At 41.5% G+C, this 23,174-nt stretch overlaps 1 protein-coding gene across 3 annotated transcripts; it reads right to left on the minus strand.

The window, feature by feature from the left end:
- Positions 1–987: 987 nt before the first annotated feature.
- Positions 988–22,909, minus strand: KHDRBS1 (KH RNA binding domain containing, signal transduction associated 1). Of its 3 annotated transcripts, none has more exons than XR_005555044.1 (11): positions 22,356–22,909; positions 14,758–14,882; positions 13,649–13,765; positions 12,490–12,636; positions 11,362–11,495; positions 9,294–9,501; positions 8,122–8,189; positions 7,153–7,211; positions 6,531–6,721; positions 3,623–3,672; positions 988–1,561 (listed from the first exon to the last, which is right to left on the minus strand). XR_005555044.1 is itself a non-coding variant. In XM_039329522.1 (9 exons), exons 1-9 carry the CDS (start codon positions 22,702–22,704, stop codon positions 6,624–6,626), a joined length of 1,305 nt encoding a protein of 434 aa, XP_039185456.1. In that variant the 5' UTR covers positions 22,705–22,909; the 3' UTR covers positions 4,047–6,623. The 3 variants fall into 3 exon arrangements, 1 of the variants encoding a protein (XP_039185456.1); XR_005555043.1 differs by having other exon boundaries at positions 996–1,561; positions 4,169–6,721; XM_039329522.1 differs by lacking the exons at positions 988–1,561; positions 3,623–3,672 and having other exon boundaries at positions 4,047–6,721.
- Between the last annotated feature and the right edge of the window lie 265 nt (positions 22,910–23,174).

Consider the following 23,174-nt stretch of genomic DNA (forward strand, 5'->3'; position numbering starts at 1 on the left):
CTGACAGCATTTCGGCAAATATTGTGATTGTCTCCAATATTTTCTTCTTGATGTACTGTACAAAAATGATTTCCAAAATGGAAAGTCACCTTCCTGAACTTTAGATAACATGCCTTAAATTATGGTGAGAAATTATAGCAGGAAATGTTGCCTGCATATAACTTGCATTTTCCAGAGTTGTGCATTTACATTAAATGCTGTTTATGCTATTTTGTGGTCCTACCTACTCTCTACACCAGGGATGTCAAACTTGCGATGCCACATGACATTGCACCATTGCCAGTAATGGGGTGGGCACAGCTTCAGTATGATGAAACCGGCCGTGGGCCTGCACTTTGATACCCCTGCTCTACACTTTTGAAGGAGTATTCAATTACTGGATTATTTAAATTTGATTTGAAAGTGTACTTCAAATATGCTTTGATCCCTTAGCAGTGAGGAACTAGATCAGCCAGGAGTTAACAAACATGTGTATCCTTTGAATATTTAAGCAATTTCAAGCAGATACTTTAAATCTCTAGATTTGCTTTTCAAAGAGTTAAAATATTGCAAAGATAATAAAAATGGAAACAATATATCCAGCATTATGATCTTTTGTTCTAACAGCTGTGAATGAAAAGGGGGGAAAAGTACTAAGCTCAATTTCTGTGCTATGTGAACCTTTTTTTGGTTGCTTCTAGTAATCCTGAGAAATTAGGAAGAACTAAGAAACTGTTTGGCAGAAGGAATCTTTCAAATCCAGAATGTTTGTGTGGAAAGAATTACATTTATTTCAAACGGGAAGGGTTGCAATTATAATTAAATCCATTTTTTCCGTTACCTACCTGGTAACAATACAAGTTTCTGTTTTCCATATTACTTCTTTCAGTACTGTGATAAATGATATTGCCTGATCCATATGAAGGCTGAATTATAATTTAAAAATAAAGTTCAGCTGAATGTCCATGGGTTGCTCCATCTAATGAAATGATTAACATAAAATCATACTTTTTTTTAAAAAAAGAACCTTTATTCAAATGTACTATCATAGCACATGAAGACAGATCCAAATCACACTTCTTTGTTCCAGTAATAACCATAAAAAGAGGAATTTCTAGAAAGTCAGTGTATTCTTTTAAAATAGACATGTCAAACTTGTGACATCATGTGACGTCGCACGACATATTGGAGCTTTTTCCCCATTGCCGGCAATGGGGTGGGCGTGGTTTCCTGGTGATGTGTCCAGTTTGACACCCGTTTTAAAATATGAAAGTGCATTGGAGCAATTATGGAGCAATAAACCACCAAATTATTCAGATCTCGTTGAAACACTTTACACAGGCATAGGTATCAGTCTGCAATGTCATTTTATGTCAGCCAGAATTTATAATACTTCCAAATTTACAGCTTGGTGAAATAAGCTAAATGGGAAGGACTACATTATTTATAAAATAAGCCTCTCTGAAGTTCTGTGCAGTACATATGGAGTTGAAAAAGATTGGGAAATCTTCAAGACTTGATAAGAATATGTTCTATTATAAAAGCTGTTTCCAAATCATCTTCTTTGATTTGAAGACTCCATCTATTTGGGGAAAAAATGGAGAAAGTTACTGAAATAATAGCACTTAACTCTTGACTATGTTGAACAGTTTACATGCTAATGGTTCTTAAATAGTGGCATAATATGATTTAGTGATTTACAGTCAGAGTCCCCAAAACAATACTCGTGTTTTCAAAATGCCCCCGAGAATTCAGTGAAATATATCCATGATGGAAGCCAAGAGATGTTTTAGTTCCTATTACGTACTCAAGAGACATGCCACTTTCAGTTTAAGAGGTAGCTTGCATCTTCAGACTCATATAGAGCTCATTGTAAGAAGAGTCTATGGTAGAAAAAAATCAGGAGTCTGATACAGTTTTTACAGCTGTTGATTGCTAGTCACAAAAGCTTATGCCTTGGGATAAAATTTGTTAGTCGGAAAAGGTGTTAACAAAACTTGTTACAAAGCATTCACTAAGCTGTAGATTCTTCCATTCATGATTAAAGGAAACCACTTTATTAATGTGCAAGGCTTTTACAGATTGTTCCAGGCAATGAGCACAATGTAAAAAAAAGAATACCCCAAGAACAGACACAACAAAACAGTGATATTTTTAGAAAAGCTTATGAAGCATTGGTGTGTATAAAATGGCTGTAGTCCTTGTATTTATTTAAAAGTCCCCCTCTGCAGAGCTTGACTCTCCCCCCAGTCTGAGAAAAGTCCGTTCTAGAACGTTCTGAAGTTTATTCTCTCACATGTTTGTGTGCTACAATTCCTACATTTTTTTTTTCAGCCAGCCAAGGTGACTTGCTCAGCTTGTTTTAAAGGTACAGTGCACTTTGTTTATATGGTGTTTGGCACCCAATTTTGTTTTGTTGATCCAGACCAAGTAATACCTGCATCCACTCCGCTCGAGTTCTTCTTACTGGGAACTCTTGCCATCTTTTTAGAATCTGTTCAGAACTGCCAAGAGCTGTCTGATTTTATTTCTGCTCTTTAAACAATTCACTAGGCTATTTCAAGCTCTGAATGCTACCTATCGTGTTTCTTTACTTCGATGCAATATTTAAAAAAGGGAGCATGGTTTAATCACACACTAGAAAGAGTTTCTCTACTTACCACCCAGTAGAGACTTACACATAGTCCTTGACTTATAAATGTGGGATCGTAACTTCTGTTGGTAAGCAGTGTGGTAAAATACAACTGGTCTAGTGGTTAAGGCACCAAGCTACAAAGCAAGAGACTGAGAGTTCTAGTCCTGCTTTATGCATGTAAGCCTGCTGGATGACTTTAGACCAATTGCCAGGAGACGGTGAGTTCCAGTCCCCCCTTAAGCATGAAAGCTGACTGGGTGACTTTGAGCCAATCGCCTGGAGACGGTGACTTCTAGCCTCATCTTAAGAATGAAAATCCGGATGTTTTGGGGCCGGCCACACGCTTACCCACCTTACAGGGTTGTCAGGAGAATAGGAAGGAGTCTGAAGTCTGTTCACCGTTTTGTGTTATTTATAAAAGTAATAAAGGCAGGATATATGTAAAATAAATAAAAACTTTTAATTAAATTAAAATACAATAAAGCCTTAATCACGCCCAAGCAAAGTTAAGTACTTTGAAAAGTACTTACTTTTTCCAGAAGAAAAAGTACTTAACTTTTTCCAGAAGACAGACAATGTTTGGAAAAAACAAAATCCAGATGGCAAACCTCATCACTGCAAAATACCCTTTGGGGCTTCTGCCCTGTCCTCCCCATAAAATAAAGGGGGACAACCATCTCCAAGCACAGGACTAGGCAACCTTGTCTCTTTTATGACGTGGACTTCAACTCCCAGAATTTCTGAGCCAGTATGGCTCAGCTTGGAAACCTCCCCCTTTCCCCTCAGCATGGCTGGCTCAGGAATTCTGGGAGTTGAAGTCCACCAGTCATAAAAGAGCTGTTGCCTACCCCTGTCCTAGCAGGAACTGAATAGTCGGACCAATTACAAAGATGTAATTCTGCAGACGACCTCTTAAAACTTTAATGACAGCCAATGCAAAAATAACCTACACAAACTGCAGGAATATTGTTTCAAAACCAGACAAGCAAAAAGAGATAAATAACATACCTAACCTGTTCTCACCAAATGTCATTTTCATCCAAGCTGCCAATCGCTACCTGCAAATGGAAAAACAGGGTAAGTCTTCTCACCACCAAACGCAACTTGAAAGAAATTTTGACATAACTTTTGCATGCAACTTAACGCTGCAGGGAAAGGAAACATGCAACTTAAACCTAAAAAAATGGGCATTTTAAGATAGTGAACAGCAATAATGGGTCAATAAGGGCCGAGTTTTTACTTGGATTTTGTTGATAAACACAGGACTAGCTACATCATTTATATTTAAGATTTAAATCTTTTCTGCTTTTGCCCAAGGTTACAGTTCCATTACATTGACAAAAGAGCACAAGTATTAAAACATTATTACTAATTTATGCAGATGCACGTGGATATATTTTAAGTATCTACTTTTAAAACATCTTTTTTTTTCTTTTTACCAACTTTTACATTAAAGTTAACACTTGAAGAATTTCAGTTCTAAATAGTTTATGCAAGTTGCCGTCACAGTTTATGTAAAAGAAATGCGCTATTAAAATCAGACATTTAGGTTACCTTTTGAGTTTTTCGGTGCATGTTAGCTTTAAGACATCCTGAATTCTCCTGCGATAATTTTCCTTTAAAAGGGGGGTTGGGGCGATCTTTTCATCAAGCAAGACATTAAACCCTGAAAGCTGACTCCAAACCGTTGCGGAAAATTCAGTTATTTACATTTTTTTTAAAATAACAATCTACAAAATAACAACCTTTTTGTGTTTTTGGTTTTTAAAAGTAATTTCCCTCAATCATGCACTTCTGTGAGCAATTTGACAGTAACAGTGGATTTTTTTTTTTCACCCCCAAGCAGTTCCTCCCCAATGAAAATCCAATTTTAAAAAAATGGCCAAGAAGGGAGCAGAGAAACAAGCCACAATATTACATAGCCACCTATTCTGGTTTTAGACCAGGGACAAACAGCCAATTAGCCTTATAGCCAATGGTGGCTTGGATTTTTTTTTTCCCCAAAGGGAAATTCCTTGGAGGCAGGAATTCAGTGACCTGAGGCTGTGTGAACTGGCCAGCTTTGCAATGTTCTGTTTTATGCCCCTTTGTCATGGGCCACAGCGAAATCACCTGCCCGCCTGCCCCCCAGCATAAGCCATTATTTTTGACTGTTAAGAGGCAGGTCATCCAAGACCCCTTTTCTTTTGTATAAAGGACTTTTACTTTCTAGGACATTGCACAAATTGACAATGGTTTGGCCCAACCGTGCCTGGCGTTCGGTGGAGGGTACATCCAGGGGGACGTGCCTTGGGCAAGCAGCCACAAAAGGGAGGGGGCTGTGCCCTTTTGAAATCAACTCTGGTTGCAAGGGGACAGCACAGCATCGCTACCTAGAGGTGGAAGGTCAATAGCCGGGAGAGAAAGGAAAGGCTTTCCTTAACCAGTGCCCTCCAGAAGGATTGGACTGAATCTTACCATCCCCAAGTTGGGGATGCTGAAATCTAGTACTTCCCCAGGAACAGCAGGTTTAAGAAAGGTAAAGCAAAAACATTTATGCAGCAGCTTGAAGCCTTGTTCAACTTCCAGGGGGTGAAAAACAGTTTTGTTTTAAAATTAAGCTCGTTTGGCTTCATAAAAGTTTTAAAGTTTCAGAGTATACCATTTTATCTTTTCTGCTTTTAAGTCTTTTTTTTTTTAAGAAAACAGACCATGTTGTTTAACATTAATTTAAATTTTATTGAAAGAGGAAAATCTATTTTACTGCTTGACCAGAATTAAAAAAAAAATGACAATTCATCACATTTACTTTGATTAAAAAAAGGACTGAACTTTATTGACAAACTGCTGCAGACATCTTGACAAATTTTTAGCTACCTATTTCGGCAAGCTTACACACGTAGTAGCATTTAATCTTCCAAGAACAAAATGGGAGGACATGTACAAATCTATGTACAAAAAAGCTCTCTCCTTGGTTTTTCAGCTGCAATGTCCCTTTTTTAACATAATACGAGTGTCGAGACACACAAACATGTCACTGGAATAACTAAAAGCTTGACAATGTTGCCAATTGTAAGCCTGAACTATATTATGTACTGCAAACACTCGTGTTAGCTTTTCATTAAAGGGAAAAAAAAGACACAATGCACAGCTACTTATATTTAATACTTCCTAATATCAAAACACTGGGCAGTTAGAGCAATATAAAATTACAGAGCAGCTAGATGTCCATTTTCTTAAAATCTCTTCATGCACAATTGAGCTAAGAACACCTTTCGCTTGAAAACCTCTGTTGTTAGCATCCCAGAATTTGGGGATAAATTTCAATATCCACATTGGAAGTCTTTCTACAAACCTAATTTTTTTTTTTTTAAAAAAAAGGTTAAATCTACTGAAGGAAACCCCTTGCCCCATCATTTAATTTGTTCTGGAGGATCCTTCCTATTAACGTTTAAAGTTAAGATTAATCAAGCAATCTGCTTTTAAGGGCAAAATTTTGACATCTGACCTTGCTTTTAACTGTGGCAATCATTATAGTTACATTTTAATTCATTAAAAAAAAAACAACCCTGAATTTTGAAATGTAGCCTACTTTGGGATTCTGCAACTAGAACTTTTATGGGTTGCCTAAAAAACAAAACAAAAAAAATTTAAAGATTAACAAACTTTAATTCCATAACTGTTAAGCAAGCATGTCACTTTGGAAACTAACATTTTATCTCAAAAGTTTTCTTTTTAAAGGTACAGTTGTTGTTTTTTATATATATATCTAAACAGAGAAAGAAAAAGCAGTCTACACACTTAAAAGTTGAATTCAGTTTTCTAACTCTAACTTATTTAAAATACTACATACAGAAGCAGAATGTAGGGTCAAGTGGTGGGGGAGGATGGAGGTGGGAGAAAAAGGGAGCCAGAGAAAAATCAGGGAGACAATTACTTGTCTGTTGTGGTAAAGCAAGAGGAATCCTGGGAGACACTAGAATCAGAAACAACTGTTTGTTCAAAAGGGCAATTGGCCCTGCTGAATGTTCTAATAGCGTCCGTAGGGGTGCTCTCGATAGGCTCCCTTCACTGGCCTTGCAGGGGGGGCCTTAAGAGAAGGCCTGGTTCCATTCCAGTCGTCTTGACCTGCAGGAGGAAAACAAACAAAACCAAAAAAACCCCCATCACATCTGCCCATCTTTCAACTCCACACAGATCCTTGGTCCCCCCCCAAAAAAGATAATAGGAGGGGGAAGGTGTATTAGATATATTCACCACCTTCGGTTGTTTATAAAAATAATAATGGTGGGATATAAATACAAATTAATCAATATATATTCTTAAGGTGATCCCTAAAAACATTAATTATCAGCTTCATAGGATTTCTGTTTGAGCAAAACACCTGATGCCCAAATTCAGTTAATGCAAGTTGTGGTGGTGGTGGGGGGCACGGAGGGAGGCTCAGCCAATTTCACTGTATACATGTTATACTTTGATAATAAAGGTTCATTCATTCATGTAATAAAGCTTGGACCCATATAATCACTGTGCTTCTATCCCCTGACATGCAGACGTACCATACGCCTCATAAGATTCTTGAGCTTCACCATGTCCATAATCGTAATATTCTGTTTCCCTGCAAGAACAAGAGGCAGCATTGATGTTTTCTAGATATTATACTGTAATTATTTAGAACGGTATTAATTTGAGGCTTTTGCAAAGCAGTTTTTAGTAAGAAAATGAAACAGTAGGCTACCTTACCAGCTTTAATCCTACCCATGTATGTCACATATATTGCCAAAGCATAACATTATTTAAATATATAACATCATCTCTGAAAGACTTCCTTAAAAGTCAATATTCTGTTCCCTGCATTCCACTAACCAAGAGATATGCGCAGTTTACTGAAAGTCAGCGAGAAGTAGTAAGCACATGTGCTTAAAAATCAAAGAGCAAATGCAACTTGGCAGAAGGTCCACTAGAATTAGGCCTAATACAAACAGAAGTAGCAGTGCTTACAAGGGTCTTCAAGATTGGCAAATTTAAAACTTATGGACTTCAACTCCCAGAATTCCCCAGCCAAGTTTGGAGATCCCTGGCCTATTACAAAAAATAGACCGGAAAAAAGTGAAAAGGCCCTGTGATTCTGCTCACTTTGTTATATGGAAACAAGAATGAGCTTTGTCAGGAAAACCTACGAGATGAATGTGAGGAGGAGCTATTCAGCAAAGGTACATGATAACACAAAAAGAGATAGGGCAAGAAAGCCCAGGTGAATACAAGAATGAGCAACCAGTATGAAATCATAAATGGTCTTTCAAAATTGGTGAGCCCTTTTGAACAGTCAATATTTCTGCATAAATATGTGCAGACACAAGTCCTCAAACAAGATAGAGAAGTCTGTCAAAAATATTGTTACTTGTTTATTGATTCAGTGAGCAAAATGGACCCAGGCGACCAACAGTAGAAAGGGCAATAAGCAAACCAATAGACTTTCCAGGAAATACCAGACAGCTGGCGTTAAAAAAGCTAAAGGAAGGACTTACTGTTGACCCTGGCTATAGTAGCCTTCGTATCCTTCGTAACTTTGCTCAGCATAAGCATCGTCATAGCCCTGAAATGGACAAAACAGAGAGAGAAGGGGGTCAGCAGCTAGAGCTGCAGGAGAAGGTTCATTAGAAAAGGGAACAGTGCCTCTAATTAAATTCTGTCAGGCAGGCAATTTCTTGTAAGTCTTAGCCTCATCTGGGAAGATCATTTAGTAACTTGATCTTGAGAAGGCTCATAGGAATTTTCGGTGGGACAGAATTCCTTTTAATTCTTTTAGCAAATTATTTCTAGCAACTATTTCCAATGATCTAGAACAGGGCTTCTCAACCAGTGGTACGGGTACCACCTGTGGTACATTGACACCTGGCAGGTGGTACACAGCCACCCTAGAAAAGTGGTAGTGGGGAAGGGGAATGAGCTGGTGGCAGCACCGCACAAGCCTGAGTGAGAGATGACAGTCTTTGGAACTGTCAGGGCTCAGTGGAAGCGCCAGGATCAGCGCCAGGCTCCAGTTGGAGCTCGGCGCTGATTATGGCGCTTCCGCTGAGCGCAGAAGAAGCGCCAATCAGCTGGAATGTTGCAGCATCTCCAGGGCCTTGTTGCTTGGCAACTGATTCATATTTATGACGGTCACAGGGTCATGTGAAGTGACCAAAACCTGCTGCAACCACCCAGCAGACAGGGGAAATAAAAATCAAACACCCGCCCCACCCCCGCTGCCAATCCTCAACAGAAATTCTCACAACAATGAAAACCTCGGACAGGAGGAAGAGCGCCGCCAGATGGGCAGGCAGGTGTCTTGCTCGGCTGTGCCTTGGGGAGCACTTTTTTCAGTGCCATTGTAACTTCGAACAGTCACTAAATGAACTGTTGTAAGTCGAGGACTACCTGTATATCCTAAAAGTGGTACAAGGGGTGAAAAGTTGAAAAGCCCTGATCTAGAACACGGGTGTCAAACTTGCCGCGTCAGGTGGCACAGTGACTTTTCCCGCATAGCCAGAGCTGGGTTGGGCACAGCCTCTGCATAATGCAACCGGCCCGCGGGCCAACAGCTTGACACCCTTGATCTGTAACAGGCTCTCAAAATGCAATCCAAAACGATTAGGGGGTCCCGCGTTTTCCAAGATGCTCTCAAACCGTCAAGTGTGCAACGTTGAATGTTTCTTACATAATCTTCGTAGGTCTCTGGTGCAGGAGGGGGGAGGGGTATTCTCTGAATGCCGGCTGCGCGAGCTCTTGAGGAAGGGGCCCCCCTCACTGCTGGGAGAGGGGGGACTCCGCGGCTCACAGCTGCTCCTCTTGCAATTGCGCCCCTCACTGGGGCACCCCGTACAAGGGCTCCACGGGGAGGCGGCGGAGGACCCACGCCGCGTCCTCTGTTCAGAAAAGGCAGAAAAAAAGAAATATATAGGAAGGTGTGTACAGGAAGGCTGACCTGCTGCATCTCAGGAAAGCAACCTGAAAATGATCGTTTCCACAAAGCAGAGAAAGAAATGCCCAAATAGGAAACCCAGTCTAAATAAGGTTAAGTCTCTATCAAAGTCAGTTCAAAAATAATTTAGTCCTAATGCTAAGAAGAGTTTGAAACCTCTATGTGAGGCCATAGGTATTTTATTATTTGATCAGAAAATGTGGAAAAGAAAGAGGGAGCAGCATTGCTTGCTGCTAAAACACCTGACTCAGATTCTGTTCCCTAAAGGGGCAGATAGGAATTTTACAGGAGAGTTTATTTTCCAAGATTCAAACTCTGAATCAATTGGGACTTTTTAAATGGCAAAGCCAGTATTTTCAAAATGTAAGGCGAATCTACCAAGGGACCCCCAAAGACAGGAGGCAGATTAAAAAAGTGTAAAGCAGTGGTTCTCAACCTTTCTAATGCCGTGACCCCATAATACAGTTCCCCATGTTGTGGTGACCCCCAAGTGGGTGTGGCCACCAATAAGAGGGAGTAGGACAGCTAGGGAAAAGGGAACAAAATGGTGGACAGCATGGTTTGGCGACCCCCATGAAATGATCGTTCGACCCCAAATGGGGTCCCGACCCACAGGTTGAGAACCACTGGTGTAAAGGGCAGTGAAGGTTAGGGTGACTAAAGCAATGTTTCTTAATCGTGGCATCTTCCACGTATGTGGACTTCAACTCTCAAGACGTATGACCCCAGAATTCTACAGCCAGTGTGTCACTTCACCTGGAAATGGCCACAGTTGAGAGACCCTGTGCTAAAGGAATATAGCTATTTAAAAATGTTTAAAAGCCAGCTTAAAGCTATTCCCAAAGCAATGAAAGAGATGCCCACTTCAATCCAATTTGAAAACTAGGTAGCCTGGCATTGGAGACATTCTAGACAAAAATCATCCTCGCTCAATGGACAATATATTAGTACAACTATGTGGGTGAGTATAATGAAAAATGATCCACAATAGAGAGACAAACTAAGGCCACATTTGGAATACTGCATCCAGTTTTGGTCACCACGATGTAAAAAAGAGGCTGAGACTCTAGAAAGAGTACAGAGAAGAGCAACAAAGATGATTAGGGGACCGGAGGCTAAAGCATACAAGGAATGGCTGCTGGAATTGGGTCTGTCTAGTTTAATGAAGAGAAGGATGAGGGGGGACATGATAGCAGAGTTCCAGTATCTCAGGGGCTCCCCCAAAGAAGAGGAAGTCAAGCTATTCTCCAAAGCGCCTAAAGGCAGGACAAGAAGCAACGAATGGAAACTCATCAAGGAGAGAAGCAACCTAGAACTAAGGAGAAATTTCCTGACAGTTAGAACAATTAACCAGTGGAACAACCTGCCTCCAGAAGTGGTGAATGCTCCAACACTGGAAGTTTTTAAGAAGAGACTGGACAGCCATTGGTCCGAAATGGTGTAGGGTTTCCTGCCTGAGCAGTGGCTTGGACTAGATGACCTCCAAGGTTCCTTCCAACTTTATTATTATTATTATGAATGACAAGCAGTCTGCTGGAAAAATCACACCACTCTCATGTATTTATATATGGAGTTACAGAGCAAGCTAAATATACTTTATAATTAAACAAATGTTCCAAATCTGCTGGCTAAACTTTTCTATTGTCTCTCACTTTTTTAACAGGACTGCATCATACCCCAGATGTAACTCTTCCAAATATACTAAAAAAAAAAAATACTCTTTATTTAATGGAATATGTTCATTTTCTCGAATTCTTAAGTGCTTAATCATTTCAAACTAATTATCCATTTATTTGTTCATTACCTAGGAACAGGTGGGGGTGGGGGAACTGCTCCCCTACCACGGACAGAGATCCCCCGGCCACGTGTTGGCTCCGGCACCCCATTGAGATAGGACAATTCCAAAAATTGCTCCTGGCAGATATCATCCATCATATCCTATACAGAAACAAAGAGAAATAATTTCTGTTCCATACGGAGTATTTTAATTTGAAAGACCATTTTTGTGCAGTCAACAGCAAATTCTGTCTGCAAAACAGGAGCACGTCATGTTTTTACAAAACATTCTTTGTCTCTTCAGAATTTCTATGTCTGGTATTCATTTGATGCTTTCACAACTTGTGTTACTTCAAACTTATTATTTCTGCTTACTGGAGACAAGGCAAAAGTTTTTAGACAAAGAACAAATGTCCACCAGTAAATCCAAGTTGCTTCTTTCACACCTCTGTCTCTGCTGTAAACTTTTAACTCTTTTTCATTTGGGGGCGCATAAATTGCTTCAAGCAATCTGCTGTAAACTGAGTCACTATGGTGAGATGGGAAGCCATATAAACCAAACACAATACATATACACAACAGGACAACCAGTGTCAAGCGATTCTTTATTCCAGTGTCCAGTGAGTTGAAAACAGAATTGATAATTTTAGTTTTCATAGTTTCCCTAATTTGCTAATATAATTTTTATTAAAAGTATGGAGACAATAAAAACTAAATTAGAATTCTTTTTTCCCCTCAATGGATGTTGGCCTTCTGTTGGGAGTACTGATGAGAACACTACTTGTGCTCCTAGCTCCTTAACTTTATTGTGTAGTTGCTTATAGTCTCTCAGAATTGTGCTCAGGTTCTTTGTTGTGTCATTCATCCCAAAGTGAAGGAGTAGGAGAGGGTAGTAATCTGTGGGCCTATTATTTTGGCTAGGTTCTCAGCCACGTCTTTTGATTTTTGCTCCAGGGAGATAATGTACCTCCCTGGATTGTATGTCCGGTCTGCAGATGGCTGAAGTAAAATTGCAAGTTGTGGTCAGGTGATGTTTTGCTTAAATGATTGTGGTGACTCAATGATCGAATAGGAAATAGTATCATAAGCCCACTGTGGTCATATGAACCTGTATGTCTTTATGCATAACATCTGGAAGGGGGTAACTGCTACATACCGGAACGAGGAACTTCTTGACTTCTTCCATGGCATGGGCCATGAGAGCATAAGCCTCACAAGGAGGGCCAAAGACCTCAATGAAAACATGCAGATCCATATTTAAGTGAGCATACTTTGGATCGCCTCCTTTGCGCAATTCTTCTTCCTAAAACAAACATCAATTATAATTAGGATTTTAAACTAGATTTCTTAATCACACACTCGTTCTTAATATTTGATTAAAGCTAAGATTTGTTCTCCTTTCCTAGTAGCTTTTCTGAATGTTTATCCATTAAGCACAAGCTAAAAACCTGTGCTACTCTTAAGGAATTAAGAATTTAGGATTGTTCTACCTCTTAAAATTAAAGACAGAATTTGTCACTGCAAAATATTGGGGCTACTTGAGGGTTTTTAAATTTGGAGACAACCACCTTGAAAGTATAACCCATTTGCTCAATTTCTGTGGAGACAAAAATTCAGGAACTATTTATCCAAACAAGGATTCTGTAATCTGCTACTCCATTTGTAGACCCAGCATTTTGCAATGTGCTAAGTCCAGCCAGAAAAATCTTTCAATAAGGTATGACTCCAAGAAAGCCATTGAGAAATGAACATCAGTTGAGAACTTGGTCACACTGCAATGTTTGGGGGCTGAAAACGGAACTCTCTCAAGAACAGTGGTTTTCAACCTTTTTAATGCCGTGACCCCCCCCAACCGGTCGTAAGTCGAGGACTACTCAACCGGTCATAAGTCGAGGACTACTCAACTGGTGCAGCACCGTTTGCAGAATGGGACTTTTGGCGGGCTCAGCAGGGCAGAGACAGCCTGGACAATTCCTATTGGCTTTTGAAAGCCAATAGAATTAGACTCTATTCAAGAGAGTCTATTCTATTGGCTTTCCAAAGCCAATAGAATAAAAGGGAGTAGCACAGCTAAGGAAAAGGGGGGGGGGAAAATGGCGGACTGTGTTGTTTGGCGACCCCCGTGAAATGGTCGTTCGACCCCAAATGGGGTCCCGACCCACAGGTGGAGAACCGCTGCTCAAGAAGATTCATTTAGTGTCAGGAAATATCTTTAGCCTTCAGCTACAGTGTCAATCTGCATGTAACAGAAGGCGAGAGATAGTAAATGCTGCAGTAGATGCTCAAAGTGAAAAATGTTGTCCAGGAAGTCTTACCTTTGCCTTGTCTCTCATCGATCCCTTCCCCAGGACAGAAATCTTTGCTCCAGTTTCCTCCTGCAATCGCTTGATGGTGTTGCCTTGGGGGCCCAGTATCTTCCCAACAAAATTGAACTGAAAGAAAAGATAACTTTCCTCCGTTGACATGACAGTGGGCACCACAACCTTATTATTTAAATATTAACTGTGCTGACCTTCGGAATTTCAACCAAAAAGGGAAACAAACGTTCTGAATTTTTGGACAGACAGCAAAGCGACAAGACAGCTCTGCAGGGTAACTTACATTATTACATTATAGGAGAAGTCTGCTTCACTTCTGAGCACATCATTTACTTATCAAATTAGTATCTGCTGCACTATTTATTTTCCCTAACAAACCTATATTAAGACATAAAAGAATAGAACCAAACTCAGCTTCAGGTCACAGTTAGGCAGGGGTTCTCAACCTGTGGGTCGGGACCCCATTTGGGGTCGAACGACCATTTCACGGGGGTCGCCAAACAAGGCTGTCCGCCATTTTTTTCCCCTTTTCTTTGGCCACACCCCTGGTACCCAGTGATGTATAAGTGGTTGGGGGTCACCACAACATGGGGAACTGTATTATGGGGTCGCGGCATTAAAAAGGTTGAGAACCACTGCACTTAGGAGATCAGCAACTGTAGCATTTGCTTGGGAGTTATATGTTGAAAAGCTACATGCCTGGTATCTTTCATGCTGTCCTCATTGTTTTTTCCTGGTTTCATATTTTTTCCCATCTCCATTATTTTGTTGTCCATTTGCTTCCCCCCCCCCCCAGTTTAAACCTATGCATATTTGGAAGTGCCGTTCTCCCTTCTTTTCATCCTTTCAGATGCTTGGCCTTATTGGATTCTGGCCACTGCAGGAATGGATATTGATGCCAACCACCTTCCCTGTTCCTCAGCCCACTTTCCCCCCCCCCCCCCACCTTTGAAATTTTATTTCTGAGGCTTCACTTTCCCTTTACATCTGTGGCAAACATAGATTGGCCATTCAACGTACCTGGGAAATATCTGGTTCGTGACAGTTTTATCCAGAAGTGGGCATAAAGGAAGGTAATCCTTTTGCATGTGTTACAGGTATCTTACCTTGGGATACTGCTTGACCGGTATAAGAACTCGTTCCTTCAGTTTCATGTTTTTATGAGAAAACAAGTCCAGATAGGTCTCTTCTTCATCCTTCTTTGATTCACCTTTTTGAATTTTATCAATTTCTAAAAAAAAACCAAGACAAACCAGATGTCAGTTGACTTCTATTATCTAAATGAAGTGTATGACTTACAAAAAGGCTTCTTGAGGCAAGGGCAACAAAAGTATTTTTAGGCATAGCTCAGGTTTGTATCTATTCCATATTCATAAAATGGCATTCCTAATATAATTTCTGAAGTCTATATTTACTTTATTTTTATCATCCACAAAAAAAATCTAATTCTAACAATCTCTTATTTCTTAACAGCAACCATTCCTTCATCCAGATCAAACAGCAGGCAACAAAGTACAATTTAAAAATCAGACAATCCCAGTCCTCCTTTAATCCTTGGTTTCATCCCCTGCCACTATATTTAAAGTAGATGTGTCCAACCCACAGCCCATGGGCCACACGTGGCCCTTGAAAGCTAGTAAGTAATACAGTCCCACAAGATAATAAAAAAATAAAGGAAATTTGTTATTTATATACATTAACTGCATTGTATATTTTATATGTTTCCCAAGACAATTCCTCTTCACTCAACGTGGCTCAGGTAAGCCAAAAGATTGGATAATCGTGGTTTAAAGGGTACTTCATTTCTCAAAACAGGTATTGTCTGGAATTAGGCAACACATTTTTATCACAGGAATTCCATCCAACAAAGAAACTGTAGCATTTCCCATTTTAGTTAAGTCCTTCTTAATTTCACTTGATACCTTAAATGCAGTTATTGTGAAGCAACACATAATTCATATTCAGGATGAAGGAAGTATATATATTGCCAACAGTGCCATCCAAGACATAAAGGTCACCTCAGCTGCCCAACCAAAACAAGGAGACACCTAGGCAGCAGTAACAAACCTTGGCTCTGACTTGTGGACTTCAATGCCCAGAATTCCTGAATCAGCCATGCTGACTCAGGAATTCTGGGAGTTGAAGTCCACAAGTCATAAAAGAGCCAAGGTTGCCTACCCCTGGTCTAGTGGTTAAGGCACCAGACTAGAAGCCAGGAGACCGTGAGTTCTAGTCCTGCCTCAAGAAGCAGGAAAGCCAGCTGGGTGACAACCCTACCTTGTGGGGCTGTTGTTGTGGGGAAAATAGGAGGAAGTTTTTAGATAGGTTCACTACATTGAATTGCTTATTATAAAATAAAGGCAGGATATGAATGAATGTATGAATGAATGAATTGCATTAGTGTTGATGCCTATTGGACGATGGATATTTTATTTAACAAATATTCACTATGAATATTCACAAGACATGATGTACTTATAACTAAAAAAAAATCAAAACTGGGTTGTCAGTGGTTTGAATCAATAGTTTATAACTTGTATTCGCTAATTTAAGAGACGAAAAGCACATTACGTATTGGTTGAAGAAAACACCCAAATAATGAAAATGTTGCATTGACATGTTTTGCCAAGTGCAAAAAATCCAATCCAATCTTTGGTTTATTGCTAAAAATTCTTATGCTTAAAATCAAGACTTTTTTTCTAAAAGGTACAATATTCTGTTCGTTTGAAAGAATAAAACATTCATGATTACATTTCAGGTCCTATTCATCCACTCTAACATTTGTTAATAAGAACAGAAGCCTATTTCCTGTGATAAATTAGCAAATCCATGATCCATATATATGGCTGTCATGTAAAGCAGAGGTCCCCAACCCCTGGTCCGTGGACCGGCACCGGGTGGTCTGTGCAAATAGGCAAATCCCAATCTGCGGGGTGCAGGCAGTACATGAAACCACGCCTCCTCCGGTCCACAGAAAAACCTCTCTCCAAGGAACCAGTCCCTGGTGCTCAAAAGGTTGGGGACCTCTGATGTAAAGCATTCGTATAGCCAGTAGAAAAGACGAGAAACTTCTAGACACCAGTGCTAGTGAAAGAAATAAAACGATTTGCTAGATTGAGCAACTTCTAACAGCTAGCTGTGAATATAATGGGATTATGTGCGTACAAAAAAGCGTATTCACCTAGCGTTTTGGTGTAGAACAAAGTGGCTTTGTGTGCGCATAAACATGGAGACAGTGAGAAGCAGCTTCCGAAGGAGCCGCTGAGTGTTACAAACAATGAAAAAGCTTAAATGATTAGCACTCCAAAGCACCCTTTTTGAATGCTTTGCACAGATCTAGTAGATATATTTCGTAAGATTTTTAATTTGGATTTTGTTTTGCAATAATACTTTCATTTTTTTTCTTATGTTACTGTGGTTTGAAAGCCTGCTAAAATGGCTTATAAAATTCAAACGATTAAAAAATAAATTATATAGTAAACCTGACCCTTTGACATGAGACTGCTTATGAAAGTATTTGTATTGATTTTTGCTGTTATTTGGTATCATGACACAGAATGTTAAGCTCTTTAGAGAACTGGAAGTCCAGAGTTTGTGAGGGAAGCTGTCAATTTATCTATCATTATAATTATACTCAGGGAAAACAAAATTGGAGATAAGCCTGGATCTATATTTATTGATTTATATATTGAATTACTGTATATTCTTTTCCAACACCTACCCATCACTCAAAGTGGCTTAAACCACATCACAATAAAGCAAGAATCCTTAGGAAAAAAGCATATGAGATGAAAAATGTTGAGCAGATAAAAAGCAGATGCAAGCAAAATTTATACAGCTAGGCAGAGAGATCTGCCAGAATAGTTTTCACCAGTTAGGCCCCAGAGAACCTCATAATCTCTGCATGTGGTAATAAAAACATCCTTTCTCAAGCCCATTTATCCATGCTCCAGGAAGATTATGCAAAAAGGCTATTCAACCAGCAGATTTTGAGCAGCGGTCCCATTGATATACAAGCACTTGGAAGACACAAACTGACCCAGAATTATTCTAGAGATAAGGAACCTGAAAAAAGGACTTATGAACTGGGAGACTGGAATCCAAAAGAAATAAGAGGGCAAAATAGAGGGGAAGGGCCAAGGAAGATCACATTGTATAAATAAGACATCAAGAGGTTTGGTTGGATCAAAACGTCCTCGCTTGTATATTAAATTCTAATGCATATTTGAATATGTGATATTCCCACAAATGTATTAAAATTTATAAGAATTCAATTTTAATTTGCATAGCTATATAATATTCAATTTGTACTACAGCATGTTGAGTTTTAAGCTCATATTTTTCAATCTTGGCTCTTTTGCATAGCTTCTTTTCTGGATTTACTGGGATTCAAGAGTGGGAGGAGGAGGAATTCCTTTCAGTGCTAAATGCTTTAGAGCAGGGCTTTTCAACCAACGGTACGGATACCACCTGTGGTACATTGGCACCTGGCAAGTGGTACGCGGCCATCCTAGAAAAGTGGTAGCGGGGGAGGGGAATCAGCTGAACCGGTGGCAGCACTGCACAAGCCTGAGCGAGAGACGGCTGGAACTGCAGGGCTGTCAGGGCTCAGCGGAAGCGCCAGGATCAGCACTTCTTCGGGACTGTCAGGGCTCAGTTGAAGCGCCAGGATCAGCACCAGGCTCCAGCTGAAGCTCGGCGCTGATCCTGGCGCTTCTGCTGAGCCCAGAAGAAGCGCCCATCAGCTGGAAAGCAGCCCTGATCCTGGCGCTTCTGCTGAGCCCAGAAGAAGCGCCCATCAGCTGGAATGTTGCAGCATCTCCAGGGTCTTGTGATTTACATTCAGATGCTTGGCAACTGATTCATATTTATGATGGTCACAGTGTCCCAGGGTCATGTGAAGTGACCAAAACCTGCTGCAACCACCCAGCAGATGGGGAATAAAAACCTAACATCCCCCACCGCTTCCAATCCTCAACAGAAATGCTCACAACAATGAAAACCTTGGACAGGAGGAAGAGCACCGCCGGTGGGCAGGCAGGCGTCTTGCTCGGCTGTGGCTTGGGGGGGGTACTTTTTTCAGTGCCATTGTAAGTTCGAACAGTCACTAAGCGAACTGTTGTAAGTCGAGGACTACCTGTACTTTATCACTTTTTTTCCTTTTTTTTTTAGTCAAGTTTTTGACACCTTGCTAGGCGACTGGTAGTACTTGGATATCCTAAAAGTGGTAGAATGGGTGAAAAGGTTGAAAAGCCCTGCTTTAGATGAACTGTATTAGCCTGAGCAAATAAAACAATGAATTTTTTGCTTTTAATCACTCTAAGAATAAAAATGTTGTGGTTCATATTTTTGCATGCCGATGCCTAAAGGAAAAGCCAACTTTTACAAGTCAACAAGAAAGTTCAAGGTCAAAGACGGGGGGGGGGTTCCTCTGAGGAATAAATGACTTTACCCTTACAAGTATTGCTTGCCCTAAGCAACAAAGAAGTTGGTGTTTTTACATAAAGGCGGCTTTCTGGTTTCAGAAAAATAAGCACTTATTTCCAATTATTCAGAAATAACCAAGGCTACCATTTTTTTCTCTAAATTTCACAACGCAACTCAGCTAGAAAAGGGAAAACCTTCTGTGTTTAACCATCAGCAATTCTTTAATATAGCCTTTGTTGATGTAACAGGGCTATTTTTAACCCTAAATGCTAAGGAGGGGGAGCCTTCTTCAAACAGTGGTAAATGCTGCCTGTAACAGAAAAACTGTCTCTTCATTGTCCCTGTTTCCCCATGAAAAAAAAAAAAATCTCATAGCAGCTAATCTTCTAAAAACCCTCCAACAGTATCAGCAGAAACTGCTTTAAAAATTAGTTGCTGTACACAAATTAGTTTTGGAAACTGTTTATCAGAGAACAATATCTGTGCAGTTCTATGTGTGAATGAAGAAACAAAAGCATCCATTTCCTGACAAATATCTTTACCAATTCAGCCCAGTGGCTGGGTAAGCTGCCCTCTCTTGATGTGGAACCTAAGTGCTACATATACGAGCAGAAAGCATTCAAAAAGAGGACAAAGTCCAAAATCAGGGTCACAAGGAAATAAAGAGTTGAAAAGCTTCTTTGATGTGGCCGAATAAACAGGATAAAATGAGGTAAAAACTATACGTGGTCCTTAGAATTTGCAAGGCGTTCTATTTAACTGGCAGATGATGGTGTCAAGGGCAACAAGCCTTAAATTTAACTGGCAGATGATGGTGTCAAGGGCAACAAGCCTTAAAGTGGAGATGAAACTCTGAGAAGGGAATTATTCTGACACTGTTCTATTCTGCATTCTAGCAATCCATAGATAACAGGGAACAACAAGCAACTGGTAGAGAAGGGATGGTGATTGTCAAGAAGTCAATGGTAGAAATCCAGAATACAGGATAAATTCTTCTAAAGCTTGTGTTTCAGCAGATGGAATTTAGTACTGGGAGGTAAATGATTTCTTCCACAGACCCTGTATTAAAAGGATATATAAATGCTTCTCATGGGGTAAGAATATAATACAAAACTGAAAATGAATAAATAGCGGTGCCTTCCAGCAAAATTAAACCACAGCTCTGCCAATTGGTTTGGAAAAGGAAATTAATTTTCTTGATACAAGAGTTTGCTTGGTCCTCAGACCAAGAACACGTCCACCTTGCTGAGAGAAGAAAAACAAAGCAAGTAGCAAATCCTGGCTCTTTGTTCTATATTCTGACTACAGTACTTATTTCCAGCCAGTTAGATTCACTTGATGTAAGAAGATCCTGAAAGCACAGCAGCTGCACTGTTGCGATTAGATCCTATTAAAATGGAGAAGGGGGTGCTAGTGAGACAAAGACTGCCATTTCCACTCTGGTTGGTTCCAGAAGCACGAACAAGGATTCATGCAGATATGCATAGCAATGGCATAGCGACAGATTACAAAGCTGTCTGTCTCTGCAGAAGAGGATACACCGAGAGATCTCCTTTGAAATCTTCTCTAAAACATAAAGGGATTCTTAGTTTTGTCTCTTTAATTAATGTTTGACAAACAATTAGCATCAGCTTTTCTACACAATCATTAGGATAACTGTTATAATTCCTCAGAACAGATAAAAACATTGTTATTACAGAGTGTGCTGGGGAAAAGAAACAGGCAAAAACATATTTTCTAAAAAGAAACGGTGCCATGGCACTGCTCCAAAAGAAATTACATGCTGGAAAAGCACAAAGGAAATGCAGGAAGAGAAAAACCCTATAGCCTAGATCATATTTCCAACTCAAAGAGTGGCATTCAGCATGGAAATATTGTAATAGATCAAACAAAGATCTTAATATTCTTCGAAAGGAGTCATCCCCTTCTTCTAAGAGAAGAAAGGCAGTTAAAAAATAGCCTATTCACAATGTAGTCGAAGGAACAAAAGACATTCTTCATCTACACAATCCATTTACAAAACCACCTAAGTAAATCTGCTGTACAATCCTAGTTTGGTGGGAGGGTTTTAGCAAAGCAGTCTGGAAGAGATTAAAGCCAGAGTCTCTGATAGAAGAAGTAATGTAAAGATTTTCTGGAAAAATATTTTATCTTTCACTTCAATGTTTGCAAAAAACATCCATTAAAATCTGTGATTACTATAGACACAGAAGTGCTGAATTTGTCATTATGCGCTATATGGTACTTTTTGATACAAGGCCTTTGTTAAATCTGTTTGTGATCTAATCCACAAAAGCTTAAATTCTAACACACAGAGATTTGTTCAACTATACTTTCTTACATTTGAAGGCTGGAAGGCCTGAAAATTTGACAAGCAAATGTGCATCTTAAATTGGGTTAGGCAAACACGAGAAATAACAACACTTCAAGCTTGTGTGTTTCTCAATGAATGCAATGCTGTAAATAATCAAGCAAACAGACTTTAATCAGAACTTTATCGATTGAAATCCTCATTTTCCTAAGAACCTCAGGTACCAGCCCTCAAGCAGAGAAAAGAACAAGCAACCCAGAATTAACTCAGTCGTTGCTCATCGCTGTTCCTGACTACAAAAAAATAAAAAAAATCTTTGATGTTAAAACCACATTTGCAGGTTTCTAATACTTGCATGTGCACGTGTGAAAAAGAACTACTTTTCATTGCATATATTTGCATCCGGGGAAAAGAACTACTTTTCATACATATAGGAAAAATAAGTACTGTATGTAAAGAAAATATCGCTCGGCACCTCCTGGCTATAACCACACCATCCTCTGTACTGCTGGGTTAAAGGGAGCAATCTGGGATATCGTCAGAAGTACAAAACTCGTTGCAGGCCTTCTCTGTCATCCCTCCAAGCCAGCCCAGGGCTCAATCTTTCTGGGAGGGAAAGGGCCAGCCGGAGGATTCCGCTTTCTTAACCGAGATCTGCCCTGCTAGACCCCTTTTGCACATAACCGGACCAGAAGGGAGGTCCGGCCCTCCCTACACCCCCTCCCCATCAGGCAGGGCTTCTTCCTCGCCTGCAATCCGCCCTTGCAACCGTGGGGCTAGGAGGAGGAGCAGCAGCAGCAGCCGGGGCCGGCCCTGCAGCGCGCTTCTCCCTCGCGGGGCCCCGGGGCCAGTCTGGGGAGGCTCCCGCCGCCTTGAACACCCCCCCGGGGCCTGCCCGCCCGCCCGCCCGCCGCGCCTCCCGGCCCGAGGCAGAGCGGCATGGCGCCCTTCCCGCCGCCGCCGTACCTGCTTGCAGCAGCTGCATGGCGTGGGTGAAGGAGGGGTCCAGGCTGTCCTTCTCGGCCATCAGCTCGGGCAGGTACTTGTTCTCGGGCTCGCTCTTGGCCGCCGAGACGGCGCCCGGCATCAGCGGGGTGGGCGCCACGCTGGGCGCCGGCGGGGCCGAGCTGGTGGCCGAGGGCGGCAGGAGCGGCGGCGGCTGCGGCCCGCGCGCTCCTCCCCCGCCGCCGCCGCCGCCGCGAGCCGGCCGCCGCGGGGAAGCCGCCGCGTGAGGCGACTGGAGCCGGGCCGCCACGGCGGGGCCCGGCGCCCGGCCCAGGCGGGCGGCGGCGGCGAGATCCTCGCGGCGCTGCATCCGCGGCCGAAGGAGCGGCAAAGGCGCGCGAGGGAACAGGGTTGCCACGCCGACGGGACGCCGGGGCCACCGGGGCGGGAAGCGGAAAGAGGGGGAGGACGCGACGTCCGTGCTGGCGCTTCCGGCCTTTCTTTCCGCCGCGCGCCAACTACGGCCGCCGCCAACCGCTCCTCGAGTCAATAGCCGACCGCGCCTGCGCAAGCACTCGCCGAGACGCGCTCTGCGCAGGCGCACCGGAGGGCCGCTTCGCCGAAAAGCCAGATAGCCCCCCCTTCCAGACCTGGCGCGCAAGCGCTGTCTGAGCTGGAGGGCGACGCCCCTTTTTCCCCGCGCACATGCGCGCCGGGGCCAAGCGAGATCTCTTTGTCGGGGTGGAGCACGTGGTGCCTTCTGGCAGCCTTTCCGGGTTGCTGCGGGAAGCGGCATCGTGCTGCGAGTCCTTGTTTTCCTTCCGAGGAAAAAAACCACAA

The sequence above is a fragment of the Crotalus tigris genome, unplaced genomic scaffold (assembly GCF_016545835.1).
Source record: "Crotalus tigris isolate CLP2741 ecotype Arizona unplaced genomic scaffold, ASM1654583v1 scf7180000017614.5298720, whole genome shotgun sequence".
Lineage (NCBI taxonomy): Eukaryota > Metazoa > Chordata > Lepidosauria > Squamata > Viperidae > Crotalus > Crotalus tigris.